Below are 15,859 nucleotides of genomic sequence, written 5' to 3' on the forward strand. Positions count from 1 at the left end.
ACCTCTCTGCCATTCTACCTCTCTCTCCATTGTCCATGTAAACAGTTCACTAAAATATTGTAGTCAGGTACAAAAAAAATCAAAAAGGCCTATGGAATGTTAGCCTTTATAGCTAGAGAGCTACAATATAAAGGGGAGGCAGCTATATAGACCACATCTGGAGTGCTGTGTACAGTTCTGGGCACCGCACCGTAGAAAGGATATATTGGCCTTGGAAGGAGTGCAGCGCAAATTCACCAAAATGTTACCAGGTCTTCAAGGGTTAGATTATGAGGAGAGATTACATAAACTAGGTTTGTATTCCCTGGAATATAGATTTGATTGAAGTTTTTAGGATTTTGAAAGGAATTGATAGGGTAGATAGAAAACTTTTCTGCTGGTCGCGGAGTCTAGGACAATCTCGTATATTTCTCCTTTAAGGTGCTCCTTAAAACCTACCTCTTTGACCAAGCATTTGGTCACGTGTCCTAATATCTTCTTGCGTGGCTCAGCGTCACATTTTGTTTGGTAATTGCTCCTTTGAAGTTCCTTGGGACGTTTTACTACAGAAAGGTACTTAGAGTATGAAATTGACACCAGGGTGCATGTAGAAGTTTAGTTTTAAAATGTCAGAGAAAACTGTCTTTTTACAGAACAGAAAGTCATTTTTTTTTACCAGGTGAGTTGTGACTGGAAATTTGGACTTTGGTGAGTTAGGCCACTTTATATCATACGCACAGGAGTAAGCCATTCAGCCGTTCGAGCCTGTTCTGCCATTCAATTTGATCATGGCTGATCTGTATCTTACCTCCATCTACCCGCCTTGGTTCCGTAACCCTTAATACCCTTGCCTAACAAAAAATCTATCAATCTCAGTTTTGAAATTTTCAATTGACCCCCAGCCTCAACAGTTATGTGCGGGAGAGTTTTCCAGATTTCCACTCCCCTTTGTGTGAATAAGTGCTTCCTGATATCACCCTGAACGGCCTAGCTCTAATTTTAAGGTTCTGCCCCCTTGTCCTGGACTCCCCCACCAGAGGAAATAGTTTCTCTCTATCTACCCTATCAAATCCTTTAATCATCGTAAACACCTCAATTAGATCATCTCTTAATCTTCTATATTCAAGAGAATACAAGCCCATCATTCAGCAACTTTTGAATATTTCTAACTGCTAGGACAGGAGTGAGTCAGCAGAGTAGCATTTCAGCAAGGAAGTTAGGTCATGTAGGGCACTGTTGCATGAAATTTAGTTAATCTATTGTCATATGTCACAAATGCACGGTCACTGTGACACTGAAGTTACAAATCTTGAGGGGCAATTGGTCACATTGAGAGACGTTAAGGAATGCAAGTATTTAATAGATAGCTTTGGCCAGGCCTGGGAAAGATAGAGGGCAAGAAAGCAAATGGATGTTAGGTTGTTTAAAAGGAAGAATTGTCTAGTTCAAAGGAGGTTATTTGCGATTGTGTAGATCATTGGTCAATCCGTACCTGGAGTATTGTGTGCAGTGCTGCAGCCCTCACTACAGGAAGGACATAACCAAGCTGGAGAATGCATAAGGGACCAGAGAATACAGCATTTGGGGATAGACTCATGGAACTGGGATTTTTCCCATTGGAGCGAAAGTGGATGGAGAAATATGACTGTGGTAATCAGTGATGTAAAGGATGATTAAGGGCTATGTGATTTGGTATGGGAGGGGACAAAATTTCAATGGGATGCAGGAAAGCATTACTTCACTGAAAGGATGCTTGGGCGTTGGAATAATTTAAAATGGGAGTTTTGTAGGAACAACTAGCTGAGACCTCCAAGGCAGGTATCTCCAAGAGAAACATATCATTGGTGACAACTGCCAGGACTGCAGGAAAACAGACTGGACGGACCTGTGATATTTTTCGGCATTGAGATTTTCTGTATGATTCAGTGGCACTTGAAATTGCTTTTTTGTGCTCTATTTAAATGTTTACTTCCCCCTCTCCCCTGTTGTAAGTCTCTGTTTTCCGTCTGATGGGATGGATAGGCAGTGTATTGAAATAATTGTTGAACTGTGGCAGTTGCCCACCTAACGTAATTATCCAATAGTGAGGTTGTACATCAAGTAACAGCTGGCCTATCACAAGGCTACCATTGAAATGGTCCCTCCTTTGGCTCCTAATTTTCAAACCCGCAATCCCATGTGAATAAGTGTTTTTTTGACATAGCTGTTCTCGGTAGCAGCGGATTTGTGAATGTTTTGGATGGGGAAGAGAGAAAGAGTTGTAGCGTTCCAGTATTACAGCTGCGGCCTTTTCTTTCCAGACCTGCATGAGACTGAACATGGAAAAAGTCAGCTTTGTTCTTGAAACCACATCATTAACTTATCAGAAGAACCGGCTGGAAACAGAATGTAAAGAGTCAGCGACAGAACAAAAAATAAAAGAGGTACAGTTTACTTAGCCACGTGCTGCTCTCTTTGAAGTTTTGTGCTCATTGACATGAGGTGCTGAATTAAATGCTCTTTCCAGTGTTTGCATCAAGCATTCTAAGGCAGTACAGTTCTAGCAATATGCTTGTACCCCAACTTCAGAAGAGCACCCCATAAGTACAGTGATTATTTTTCTTTCTCCATTTCCCATATCAGCTATCCTCAGAGTGAAATTGCCTGTTTCAGGGAACTGAGTTAAAATTGTACAAACTCATCTCACAAAGGACCCTTCCGCCAGTCCAGAGAAGAGGCATTTATCCAGTTGCCACAGACTGGAGTTGGGCAGGTTTCCATTATCCACTGTGCTGCCAGTTTTCATATGTTGCTTTTTAATTGAATTACTGAATAATTAACTTCAAAGAGTTGCTGATGGGCAGAGTTGATAGATCTTTTTTAATCATTCTGTGGTGCCATGGATTGTAGTGTCTTGTTCAAAATTTTGTCACAATGAGTCTTTCATTTTATTTTTCTGGAAAATTTCTGTAAAATATAAAAATCTTTGTAGCATTTGGAGGATAAAGTAATATATGTGCTTTTTAAATGTTCTAAAATAAAGAGGTTCCTTTATGCAATTATATTTCCTGACAATTATTTTTTAACCTTCGTGTTCTTGATGTTAGTGGCCCTCAGTTAAAGGAGGACCAGATTCATCAAGTAGCTAAGAGGTCACCTATTCATTTTGGTGATGTAAAGTAAAATGACAAAAAAAAGAGAGATTGAAAAAGAAAATATCAGATTTGCTTTATTCATTTCATAATATTGTATGGCATAAGAAAAGGCCATTTGGCTCTTAAAATCCATTCTAGCATTGGACTCTGCCTAATGTATTTTACTTTAAGAAAGGTTCTGCACAGTTCTGTTCTTTTCCTCTTCCCAAAGCTAAATCTAATAAAAACTCTTGAATATGCATCTTTCATTATGTGTGATTGTATAACCATTCTAGTAGCCTTGCTTGGCATTGCACTTCTGTGATTGTAGCAGCTCAGGAGGAGTAATGGTATTTGGCCATCAAAACCTGTACTTTCCTAATAGCCCTCAATCCAATACAGATATTTATCCAGATTTATTTTGAAAGAGATTAATCAGACACAGCATTAGAATTTCCCCCCCCCCCCCCCACATATCCATGTTACTGGGGGTATTCTTTCAAGTTTGAAGTCTTGCTTGATACTTAGCAATCTTATGCATGTGCCTAGTTCTGTTACATAGAATTTACAGCACAGAATCAGGTCATTCAGACCAACTGGTCTATGCTGGTGTTTATGCTCTACACCAGCCCCTTCCCACCATACTTCATCTAACCCTGTCAATATAACCTTCTATTCCTTTCTCCATCATGTACTTATTCAGCTGCCTCTTAAATGCATCTGCCCATGCAATTCAAGTTAACTGCCCTTGTTGCATCTATGTTATCCATTCCTCTCAGCTTTTTAAAAACCTGGATCAGGTGCCACTTTCAATCTTTTCCCTAATGAGAACCAGGTCAGTACTGCAAGTGTCTTTTCGTAACCAGGAAATCACTCTTGTTGCTCTTCTCTGAACCCATTCCAATGTATGAAAATCCCTTTGAGGGTGATGCCTGACAATGCACAAAGTATTTCAGTTGTGGCTTTGGGGATGGTGGGAAGAAGTTTAAATTAATTTATTAGCGTATAACATCTATGTACTGTTTGAACTGGACATGTTATTATATGGGTTAATGTTAATTTAGCAAAACTATATTTAGCTGTGAAATACCATTAGTAAGAATAATGTGCACAAAAGTTTGTATGTCAATAATTTAAGATTAATTTGAAAGTAGCATATGCTTGTGCTTCTTGGCGTATATTGCTATAATTCAGATTTCTAAACTTTATATTCACTTGCTGGTAAAATGTGAAGTATGCAACAATTTGGCCTTGCTAATCAGGAGAAAAAGTAATGCTGGAAATTCATGGAGAAAGGATTAATTTCTAATATTGTACATCTTTTAAAAAGTGTGTGTGTGTGTGTCAGTGTGTTTGATTTAAAGTGCTCACTGGTGAAAGGATCATGTAAATGTTTTTGCAGCCTCTTGAGCTTTATTGGAAAATGTGAGCTAAAATCTGAGGTAAAGCAACAGAGAATTCCTTTTCTGGATAATCAGTGTACTTGTAATTTCATACCCTGTTGCTTTAGTCTGAAATGAAACAATCTTAATTATGGATTGCAGCAACAATATACCGAGCTGGATGAGAAAAAGCGCAGACTTCTGAATACCTGTAAAGAGCGGATGAAAGCAGCCAGGCAGACCTGTGATCTGGATCCCAATCAAAATGATATCCCTCCAGAACTTATGACGGTAAGTACAGATGAATTGCTGGATTATAGTACTATACAGAGATGTGACACTGAGGAAAAGCCTGGCACTTAACATCTGTCTGAAGTGATATTTTTATGACCATGCCTGCCATAATATGTATGATTCATTTTAGCAATTGGACTTCAAGAATTGCAGGTTCAAATATCAACTATACAGAAGTGTGTTTACTGAAGTTACTGGTGTCCATAATGATGGCTCTGGGTGGAAAAATTCCAGACTGGATTAATCCCAGATTAAATTGAATGACGTGCCAACCAGTGGCTCCCAGAATGTATAGTCCAAAAGGTGTGAAATATGGGGCTCGATTTTAGGGTCGGGTTTCCTGCGGGTTTCCAGCGGGGGGGCCCCGAAAATCCCGATATGAGGTCACGTGACCGGATCGCGCCGCGATCCCGACCACTTCCGGGTTCCCCGATGACGTGCAGGGCTGCGTGCGTGGCCCCCGCTGGTGGGAATCCCGCAGGCAATTAAAGCCAGCGGGGTTCCACTTGAGAGTACTAACCTTGCTTGTTGAGGTCAGTTAATGAGCTGAATCAGCTGTCAAAAGAGGAAGTGTGGGATTTCACCTGCATCGCAGCGTGTTTCCCACACTGGGGGAAACAGTCTCTCTCCAACCAGGCGTGTTGCAGCCTGTGGCAGGTGCCAAGGTGCACCCCACGGGGGAGAGCCCTCACCCACGCAGGAGGCCACCGCGTCACATAGGGCAACCCCTGCCCCCCACCACCCCCCGCCAAGCCAGAGGACAGACCGACACGAAACTGCAGCCCCAGTCCGAGGAACCACCCACCTACCCTGCACAACCCCTCAGACCAACAACGGCCAGATGGGTGGTGCCTGGACACCCTCGGAGGACGAACAGCATGACCAGCCCCAGCAGCCTCGAAGTCCACGCCGTCCGCCGCAGAGACGTGGAGCCCCCCAACACGGGGTTGTTGCACGCCCACCTGCACAGCAGGAGGGAGGGCTACCGCAGAGAGAGACGCATCGCAGAGGGCACTACCCTCGCCACATGGTCCACAGACCGAGGCGAAGCTCCCCGGACCTCTCCGAGCAGCAGTGCACACGGAGGCGCAGATTCGCTCGACATGTAGTCGTGGAGATCTGCAGGCTCTTTCATGCCGAGCTGCTCCCGCCTGGCCCCAGCAACAAGTGCTTACCTGTCGCTGCCAAAGTCACCACTGCCCTCCGCAACTTCTCATCCGCATCCTTCCAGGGTGCAGCCGGCTACACCGCCAATGTCTCTCAGTGGTCTGCGCGGAAGAGCCCTGCAAATACACCTGCACCTACTCTGCAGTAACACGATGGGTGGCATCAGTGGTGGGTCCTCATAGTGATACCCAGGAGCGGGCATTATTGGACACAACAGACAGGATTCGCGGAGACATGGCAGTGGTGGTGCCAATATAATGTGTGCTGTTTGTTGCTCTGAAATTCAATATAGGTACCACCCATGGCAAAACCTCCGACACCCTTGTGCACCCCCTTCATGCTCACGAAACATTTGCCTTACTCTGCCTACTGCACATATGTGATGCATGCCCTGTGGCTGCAGCACAGGTGGTGGCAGGTTGAGTGAGGCTGGCCGTGAGGGAGATGCACGAGAGGGTGAGTATGGGATAGAGCCGTGAGATTGTATGAGGATTGGGTCGCGTGTTAGTGGCAGGATGAGTACTGGCGAGGTGAGTAGGTGGAGGTAAGATGAGGATGGGGTTTGAGTGGGTATGAGGGGTGATGTGACAGAGTAGTGTTGGCGGTGCCGAAGGAGATGTGGGGTTGGGGCAGTGTTGTGGCAGATGGAGTGTAGGGGAAAGACTTCGTGTTCTCACTGTGGCTGACCTACTGAGGTCATTGCAGTGCGTCCTGCACTGTATGCAGGTGGGCGATATGTTGGTTGCGCAGGTGACCCCCTCTGCCACCTCGAGCCAGGCCTTCTTGGTGGCAGAGGCTGGCCGCTTCCTCCCGCCCGCCGGGTGGAAGATCTCTGTCTTCGCCCTCCTCCTCACCCCATCTGATGATACCTGGGGTGAGGCATCATTTAACTGGGAGCAGCCTTCCCCCTGGGCTGCTCCATGCTGTAATTTGTTCCATTGGTTGCAGCATCTGTCAGTGGAGGACTGCCCCTTTAACTAGAGAGCCTCCAGCTGACAGATCGTACTGCGCATACGCAGCCCGCCCGACGCGCAGACCAGCAGCGTGGACCCCGGAGGAGCAGGTAAGTGGCTCCAATTAGTGGATTGCCTGCTACGATCGCGCGGGCAACCCACTAATTTCACCGAGCGTGTTGACCACGCTCCCGAAACCCAACCTGCCGGAAACCCGCAGGTCTGGTAAAATCGAGCCCATGAAAACAGTAAATAGCTTTCATGTCTCTCTATGGATAATGAAGGGTGCAGTGGTTCTAAAACTGCAAAAGCACAATGACTCTTTCACAAGTGTAGCCAAAAAGATGTGAAACATGGTAATAATTGGTGTTTATTTTTAAATTTGTAAAGCTGTCACCTCAGTGTTCAAATCATGGATCTTAGTTGGAAGGTGGATATAAATTACAATTTGCAGTATGCACATGCTAATGATTTAAGAAACTATTATAAATGGAATTTTCTAACTAACCTTGTAATCAGGATAAATCAACTTCAATATGAGTGAGGGAACAGGTGTTGCACAATAATTTTGTGTTAAATTTTCTTGAAAATAAGTATCACTATACAAGTTTAAGGGAAGATGTTGTGATGAAAGATCACATTTGTTGTTGAATGCAAATAAAGCATAATTATCACTGCTCTCTGGAGGGTAGGGATGGGATGGAGAGAAGGAAGGAGACTATCATTCGTAGAGTCACAATATTAATTTTCTGTTGCTATTAAATGAAGCTACTGATAATGCAACTATATCGGATATTAAAGAAATGTTAACGGTATTTATAATAACCAATGGCAATGTGACAAGAGGCCAGTTTACGTTGTATAGAAGATGTTACTTCCTTGTAATTCGTGGGTCCCTCACATCATGTGGTACAAAAATACTTCAGTTCAAATCAACTGATTCAATTTCGGGAGTCACCAAAAACAGAATAAAATTGACCCAGTATTTTCAAGAAAGAAAGAACTTACATTTATAGAGCACTTTTTATGACCTCAGGATGTCCCAAAGCGCCTCACAGCTGATGCAGTACATTTGAAATGTAGGCATTGTTGTAATATAGCAAATGCAGCAGCCAATTTGTGCACAGCAACGGTCCCACAAATAGCATTGAGACAAATGACTAGATAATTTGTTTTGGTGGTGTTGGCCAGGACACAGGGAGGACTCCCCTTTTGTTCTTCAAATAGTGCAATGAAATCCTTTACATCCACCTGAGAGGGCGAATGGATGTTGGAGCCTCAGTTTAACGTCTCATCTGAGAGACTGCATCTATGATAGTACAGTGCTCCTCCTGGTCTCCCACACATGATTGTAAGCTTGCCTTTTTGGTGCCTCTTCTGCTGTATCACCAGATAAAACTGGGTAGTGCGTGCATGGCTCGCGCTTCACCCAGTTGTCTGTCAAAATTGCTATCAGGATCCTATATACATTGTAGGAACTCGACTTGCATATTTAAAGGCTCTACTGCTTGAAACAGGTGGGTGCACTGGCCGCCCAGCACATTAAGAAAGAAAGAACTTGCATTTCTATCGCGCCTTTCACGATCTCGGGTTGTCCCAAAGTGGTTTACAGCCAATGAAGTACTTTTGAAGTGTAGTCACTGTTGTAATGTATGAAACGCGGCAGCCCGTATGCGCACAGCAAGATCCCACAAGTAGCAATGTGATAATGACTAGATAATCTGTTTTAGTGATGTTGGTTGAGGGATAAATATTTGCCAGGAAACTCCCCTGCTCGCCTTCAAATAGTCCCATGGTATCTTTTATGTCCACCTGAGAGGGCAGACGGGCCCTCTGTTTAACGTCTCATCCACATGGCGGCATGGCCCCTTTAAGGATGGCGTCTGCTGCAACGTCGGTGTAAATTGGGTGATAAGCCATTTTGGGGCCACTTTCGCCCTGTTCAGACCCACAGCCGAAGTTAATACCTACCCTGTTTTTCCCGTGTGTACTTGAGGATAAGGCTGTTGTAGATTGTTGTGCTGAAGTAAGCTTTTGGTCAAAGCATCATTATCCTCATACTGCTTAATCTTTGATTGAAAATTGCTGTTTGTTTTTAAATCGCCTTGTACCTGAATGAGCTGTATCAATTTTCTACGATCTTTCAGTTTGAATTTTCTCTCTCTCTCACTATACTTAGGCATTTCAAAGTCTTCCCAATTCACTGGATGAAATAGATGCTTCGCTCAATGAGGAAAGATCAAGAGCATCCTGTTTCACAGGCCTGAATTCTTCAGTAAGAAGACCTTTTTGTTTTTTCAGTAAATGTGGGTTAGATGTTTTAATAAATGAACTGAAGCAATATAATTAACTCCCCAAGTGCAGCTTTGCGATTCTTCTGAATTTGAGATGAAAAATAACATTGTACAGTCTGTGGGTGTCTGCTTGTAATGGGGAAAGCAACAGGTTCTAATTACAATTTAAGATAAAGGAATAGAAAGTATGCAATTAGAAAGGCATTTATATAGCACCTTACATGACCTCAGGACGTCCCAAAGTACTTTACAATCAATTAAGAACATAAGAACATAAGAAATAGGAGCAGGAGTAGGCCAATCGGCCCCTCGAGCCTGCTCCGCCATTCAATAAGATCATGGCTGATCTGATCCTAACCTCAAATCTAAATTCATGTCCAATTTCCTGCCCGCTCCCCGTAACCCCTAATTCCCTTTACTTCTAGGAAACTGTCTATTTCTGTTTTAAATTTATTTAATGATGCAGCTTCCACAGCTTCCTGGGGCAGCAAATTCCACAGACCTACTACCCTCTGAGTGAAGAAGTTTCTCCTCATCTCAGTTTTGAAAGAGCAGCCCCTTATTCTAAGATTATGCCCCCTAGTTCTAGTTTCACCCATCCTTGGGAACATCCTTACCGCATCCACCCAATCAAGCCCCTTCACAATCTTATATGTTTCAATAAGATCGCCTCTCATTCTTCTGAACTCCAATGCGTAGAGTCCCAATCTACTCAACCTCTCCTCATATGTCCGCCCCCTCATCCCCGGGATTAACCGAGTGAACCTTCTTTGTACTGCCTCGAGAGCAAGTATGTCTTTTCTTAAGTATGGAGACCAAAACTGTATGCAGTATTCCAGGTGCGGTCTCACCAATACCTCATATAACAGCTGCAATACCTCCCTGTTTTTATATTCTATCCCCCTAGCAATAAAAGCCAACATTCCATTGGCCTTCTTGATCACCTGCTGCACCTGCAAACTAACTTTTTGATTTTCTTGCACTAGGACCCCCAGATCCCTTTGTACTGCAGTACTTTCCAGTTTCTCGCCATTAAGATAATAACTTGCTCTCTGATTTTTCCTGCCGAAGTGCATAACCTCACATTTTCCAATATTGTATTTCATCTGCCAAATCTCCGCCCACTCACCCAGCCTGTCTATATCCCCTTGTAGGTTTTTTATGTCCTCCTCACTCTCTACTTTCCCTCCCATCTTTGTATCATCTGCAAACTTTGATATGTTACACTCGGTCCCCTCCTCTAAATCATTAATATAGATTGTAAAGAGCTGGGGACCCAGCACCGACCCCTGCGGAACACCACTGGCCACTGGTTGCCAGTCCGAGAATGAACCATCTATCCCAACTCTCTGCTTCCTGTTAGATAACCAATCCTCCACCCATGCCAGCATATTACCCCCAGTCCAGTGATTCTTTATCTTGAGGAATAATCTTTAATGTGGCACCTTGTTGAATGCCTTCTGGAAGTCTCAATACCCTACGTCCACTGGTTCCCCTTTATCCACCCTGTACGTTATGTCCTCAAAGAACTCAAGCAAATTTGTCAGACATGACTTCCCCTTCGTAAAGCCATGCTGACTTTGTCCTATTAAATTATGTTTATCCAAATGTTCTGCTACTGTCTCCTTAATAATAGACTCCAAAATTTTACCCACCACAGATGTTAGGCTAACTGGTCTATAATTTCCAGCCTTCTGTCTACTGCCCTTTTTAAATAAGGGTGTTACATTAGCAGTTTTCCAATCTGCCAGGACCTTTGCCGAGTCCAGAGAATTTTGGAAAATTATTACCAAAGCATCCACAATCCCTACTGCCACTTCCCTCAAGACCCTAGGATGTAAGCCATCAGGTCCAGGGGATTTATCCGCCTTGAGTCCCATTAATTTACTGAGTACCAATTCCTTAGTAATTTTAATTGTATTTAGCTCCTCCCACCCCCCCCCCCCCCCCCCCAGAGCCCCCTGTTTGTCCAGTGCTGGGATATTCTTAGTGTCCTCTACCGTAAAGACTGAAACAAAATATTGGTTCAGCATTTTTGCCATCTCCATGTTTCCCACCATTAATTTCCCGGTCTCATCCTCTAAGGGACCTACATTTGCCTTAGCCACCCTTTTTCTTTTTATATAACTATAGAAACTCTTGCTATCTGTTTTTATATTTTTTGCTAATTTATTTTCATAATCTATCTTCCCTTTCTTAATCAATCCTTTAGTTACTTTTTGCTGTCTTTTGAAGACTTCCCAATCTTCTATCCTCCCACTAAGTTTGGCTACCTTATATGTCCTTGTTTTTAGTCGGATACTATCCTTAATTTCTTTACTTAGCCACGGATGGCTGTCATTTCTTTTACACCCTTTTTTCCTCAGTGGAATATTTTTTTTTTGAAAGTTGTAAAATAACTCCTTAAATGAACACCACTATTCATGTACCGTCTTACCCTTTAATCTATTTTCCCAGTCCACTTTAATCAATTCCGCTCTCATACCATCATAGTCTCCTTTATTCAAGCTCAGTACGCTTGTTTGAGAACCAACCTTCTCACCCTCTAATTGGATATGGAATGTAACCATGTTATGGTCACTCATTCCAAGGGGATCCTTAACTAGGACATTATTAATTAATCCTGGCTCATTACACAGGACCAGGTCCAAGGTTGCTTGCCCCCTTGTAGGATCAGTTACATACTGCTCAAGAAATCCATCCCTAATACACTCAATAAACTCTTCCTCAAGGCTGCCCTGCCCAATTTGATTTGTCCAGTTAATATGATAGTTAAAATCCCCCATAATTATAGCTGTTCCCTTATTACATGCCCCGACTATTTCCTGATTAATACTACTTCCAGCAGAGTTGCAACTATTAGGAGGCCTACATACTACGCCCACTAGTGTTTTTTTCCCCTTATTATTCCTTATCTCTACCCAAACTGTTTCATTATCCTGATCCTTTGTCCCAATATCTTTTCTCTGTATTACAGTAATTCCTTCCCTTATTAACATAGCCACCCCACCTCCCCTTCCTTCCTGCCTGTCCTTCCTGATTGTTAAATACCCTGGCATATTTAATTCCCAGTCGTTGTCACCTTGCAGCCATGTTTCTGTAATGGCCACAAGATCATACCCATACGTAGTTATTTGTGCCGTTAACTCGTCCATTTTGTTACGAATGCTACGTGCATTCAGATAAAGAACTTTCAAATATGTTTTGTGACACTTAGTTCCTGCTTTTTCCTTTTTTAACACTTTACCTTTTACTCCATACCTTCTGTCCCTTCCTGACACGCTTTCCTCTGTCTCCCTGCTCAGGTTCCCAACCCCCTGCCACAGCTTTGATGCTGGGTTAATCGCCTTACGCCTTCTAGTTTTGAGTACTTTTGAAGTGTAGTCACTGTTGTAATATGGTAAACGCAGCAGCTAATTTGCGCACAGCAAGCTCCCACAAGCAGCAATAAAATAAATGTCTAGGCCATCTGTTTTAGATGTTGGTTGAGGATTTTAATTAGAAACTTAATTAAGAACAGTTAGAAATATGTCATTCAGTTGAACGTGCCATTATTACATTTATAATGACCAAAGGGGACAACTGTCACTAGCTGCACTAAAAATACTTGGCACACAAGATGTGAATGTGTTGCATAGTAACTTCATTAGAAACATTTGCTAAAGTTGTCTAAAGATAGTCCTAGACAGATCCAGGGGAATGGAGAGCTGTACTGAGTAACATTGAGTCATGACAGTAACATGCGTTGGTGTATCTATTTGAATTGTTGAATTAATAAGCTCAATAAAATTACTTTTCTTAGGTCGTGGATGAATACAAGAGGAGGAAACAAGAAATTGAAAATTTGTCTGAAGAGCTGAATAAAAAAAAGAATGAATTGGAAACTTATAAACTGAATATTTCACAGGTAGTTGGAGAAACTCGTTATTTGAAAACAGGGTTATAGTTCATTCTGACATTTAATTTTAGCGTGTTTGTGATTTTTGCTTTGATGAATTTATTTTTCACTTCTTGTAGGTAAAAGAAAGATGGCTAAATCCTTTGAAACAGCTTGTAGAACAAATTAATGTGAAGTTCAGCGAGTACTTCCGCTCAATGCAATGTGCAGGTGAAATTGACCTCCACACAGATAATGAGGTAAGATGTTTTCAACTGTATTTTGTCATTTGACAATCACACCAATAGTCTACCTAATACTACTTGTCCAATGTTTCCAGTAACCTCATTACCCAATTTCATGTAGTTATCACAGTTACTGCTTCACTTTGATCACTTTTTTTGGATATAGGGAAAGAATTTCTAATGTTTGGAGAAGGACATCTTAAAATTATTAACAAAATTACATTACTTAGAAAGTGCAACTCACAACAGGCCATTCGGCCCAACTGGTCCATGCTGGTGTTTATGTTCCACACCAGCTTTTTCAAATTCAAATTGGATGCTGTAAACCGCCAGCATTTCTGAGGAGGTCCAGTGTCGCCCAGTGTTGTTTAGTAATATTTCCTTGAAATTATATTCAAAGTATTGGTGAAATCACAGCAAAGTATTATGTCCAGACATGGTCATTGTACTTATTAAAAGATAGAGGTAATGGAAAGGAATCCGAAAAGGGCAACATGGTGGTTCCATGTTTTTTTTTTGCCAAGTTACAAAGGGAGGCTAAAGAAAAGATAATTAACGGGGCACATGACTCAAGTTTTTAGAAGGGGATAGATCAGGTGGTTATTTTGTGCAACAACAGGAAAGTGGCAGAGGACATGATTGTAAAGCAAGAACATTTACAATAAAGAATAACGGGGCTGAAATTCCATGGAGGCTCTCCCGTGCCCACTAGCAGGAGAGTTGCAGAAACCCATCAATAATGGCATAAACACAGTATCCTGGGGTCTCCGCCTTGCTTCTACTGAAGTTACAGGGGATGAGCGGAGAGCCTCCTCGAAAATTTACTCCCAATGTTTCATGTTATCGCTTATGCAGTGCACTGCCGCCTGATGCAGGAAATACCAAGTGTTGAAAGGGTTTCGATCAGTTCTCCTTCCTCACCCTTGTGTTCAAATCCTTCCATGGCCTTGCTCCTCCCTATCTCTGTAGCCTTCTCCTGTCCTGCAGCCCTCCGAGATCTCTGCGCTCCTCCAATTCTTGCCTCTTGTGCTTTCCCGATTTACTTCGTCCCACCATTGGCGGCCGTGCCTTCAGCTGCCTTGGCCCTAAGCTCTGGAATTCCCTCCTTAAACCTCTCCGCCTCTCTAAAGATGTCTTACTGCAACTATATAGGGCCTTGGTGAGATCGCACCTGGAGTATTGTGTACAATTTTGGTCTCCTTACCTAAGAAAGGATATACTTGCCATTGAGGGAGCGCAATGAAGGTTCACCAGACTGATTCCTGGGATGGCGGGATTGTCGTATGAGGAGAGATTTGAGTAGACTAGACCTGTATTCTGTAGAGTTTAGAGGAATGAGAGGTGATCTCATTGAAACAAACAAAATTCTTACGGGGCTTGACAGGGTAGATGCAGGGAGGGTGTTTCCCCTGGCTGGGGAGTCTAGAACTAGGGGTCACAGTCTCAGAATAAGGGGTAGGCCATTTAGGAGATGAGGAGAAATTTCTTCACTCAGAGGGTGGTGAATCTTCGGAATTCTCTACCCCAGAGGGCTGTGGAGGCTCAGTCATTGAGTACATTCAAAACAGAGATCGATAGATTTCTAGATATTAAAGACATCAGGGGACATTGGGATGGAGCAGGAAAATGGCGTTGAGGTAGAAGATCATCCATGATCTTGTTGAATGGCGGAGCAGGCTCGAGGAGCCGGATGGCCTACTCCTGCTCCTATTTCTTATGTTGTTTAAAATACTCCTTATAACCTACCCCTTTGCCTGTCCTAATATCTCCTTATGCGCCTTGGGATGTTTTGCTACTTTAAAGGTGCTACATAATTGCAAGTTGTTGTTAAAGCACGGATCGAGTAAATAAGGTTTGGAGTAGGTAAAAGTATTATTTTGATGTAATCAGATTAGACCCTCACAAAAAAGAATGCCTGAATGTTGAAGGAAGCTAGATAGGCTGAATGCTATTCTTATTCCTGTGTGTTCTTGTTTCACACAGGAAGAATATGATAAGTATGGTATCCGAATTCGAGTAAAGTTTCGCAGCAGTACTCAGCTTCATGAACTCACCCCACATCACCAGAGTGGTGGGGAACGAAGTGTTTCTACAATGCTGTATCTAATGGCTCTACAGGAATTAAATAGATGCCCCTTTCGTGTTGTAGACGAAATCAATCAGGTACTTTATCAACACAAACTTTTGTTACTTGTTTATGGTATTCAGGGAATCAGTATTTACCAATATACTATAACGTTCAAGTCACATTACAATAGAAGCAAATGTTCCCTTAGAAAATATTTCTTGTCAAATGTAATTGTTTAATTTTGGAATTGCTTTTTCTACAAATTAAATATTTTGATGTGAAAAATGTTGTGGTAACTATGAAAGAATGTGTGCCAGGAATGGGTGATTTATTATTTTTGTAAATGCAGGGAATGGATCCAACCAATGAGAGGAGAGTTTTTGAAATGGTGGTTCGTACAGCTTGCAAGAAGAACACCTCTCAGTATTTCTTTATCACACCTAAGGTACGTCAGCTATCCTTGCAATCATATTATGCAGTAGTACTG

The 15,859-nt window shown here is 42.5% G+C and overlaps 1 protein-coding gene across 3 annotated transcripts in view; it reads left to right on the plus strand.

The window, feature by feature from the left end:
• Nucleotides 1-15,859, plus strand: part of smc5 (structural maintenance of chromosomes 5) — a 77,130-nt gene that overhangs the window by 55,227 nt on the left and 6,044 nt on the right. For all 3 annotated transcript variants that reach the window (XR_010962741.1, XM_067983528.1, XM_067983527.1), the window contains exons 17-23: nt 2,280-2,402; nt 4,637-4,765; nt 9,068-9,163; nt 12,985-13,089; nt 13,200-13,319; nt 15,288-15,467; nt 15,722-15,817. Coding sequence is in view for 2 of the 3 variants with exons in the window: in XM_067983528.1 (XP_067839629.1) it covers nt 2,280-2,402; nt 4,637-4,765; nt 9,068-9,163; nt 12,985-13,089; nt 13,200-13,319; nt 15,288-15,467; nt 15,722-15,817 (849 nt within the window). In the remaining variant the exon portion in view is untranslated. The remainder of the gene's footprint in view (nt 1-2,279; nt 2,403-4,636; nt 4,766-9,067; nt 9,164-12,984; nt 13,090-13,199; nt 13,320-15,287; nt 15,468-15,721; nt 15,818-15,859) is intronic.

Source organism: Heptranchias perlo, chromosome 4 (genome assembly GCF_035084215.1).
Source record: "Heptranchias perlo isolate sHepPer1 chromosome 4, sHepPer1.hap1, whole genome shotgun sequence".
NCBI lineage: Eukaryota > Metazoa > Chordata > Chondrichthyes > Hexanchiformes > Hexanchidae > Heptranchias > Heptranchias perlo.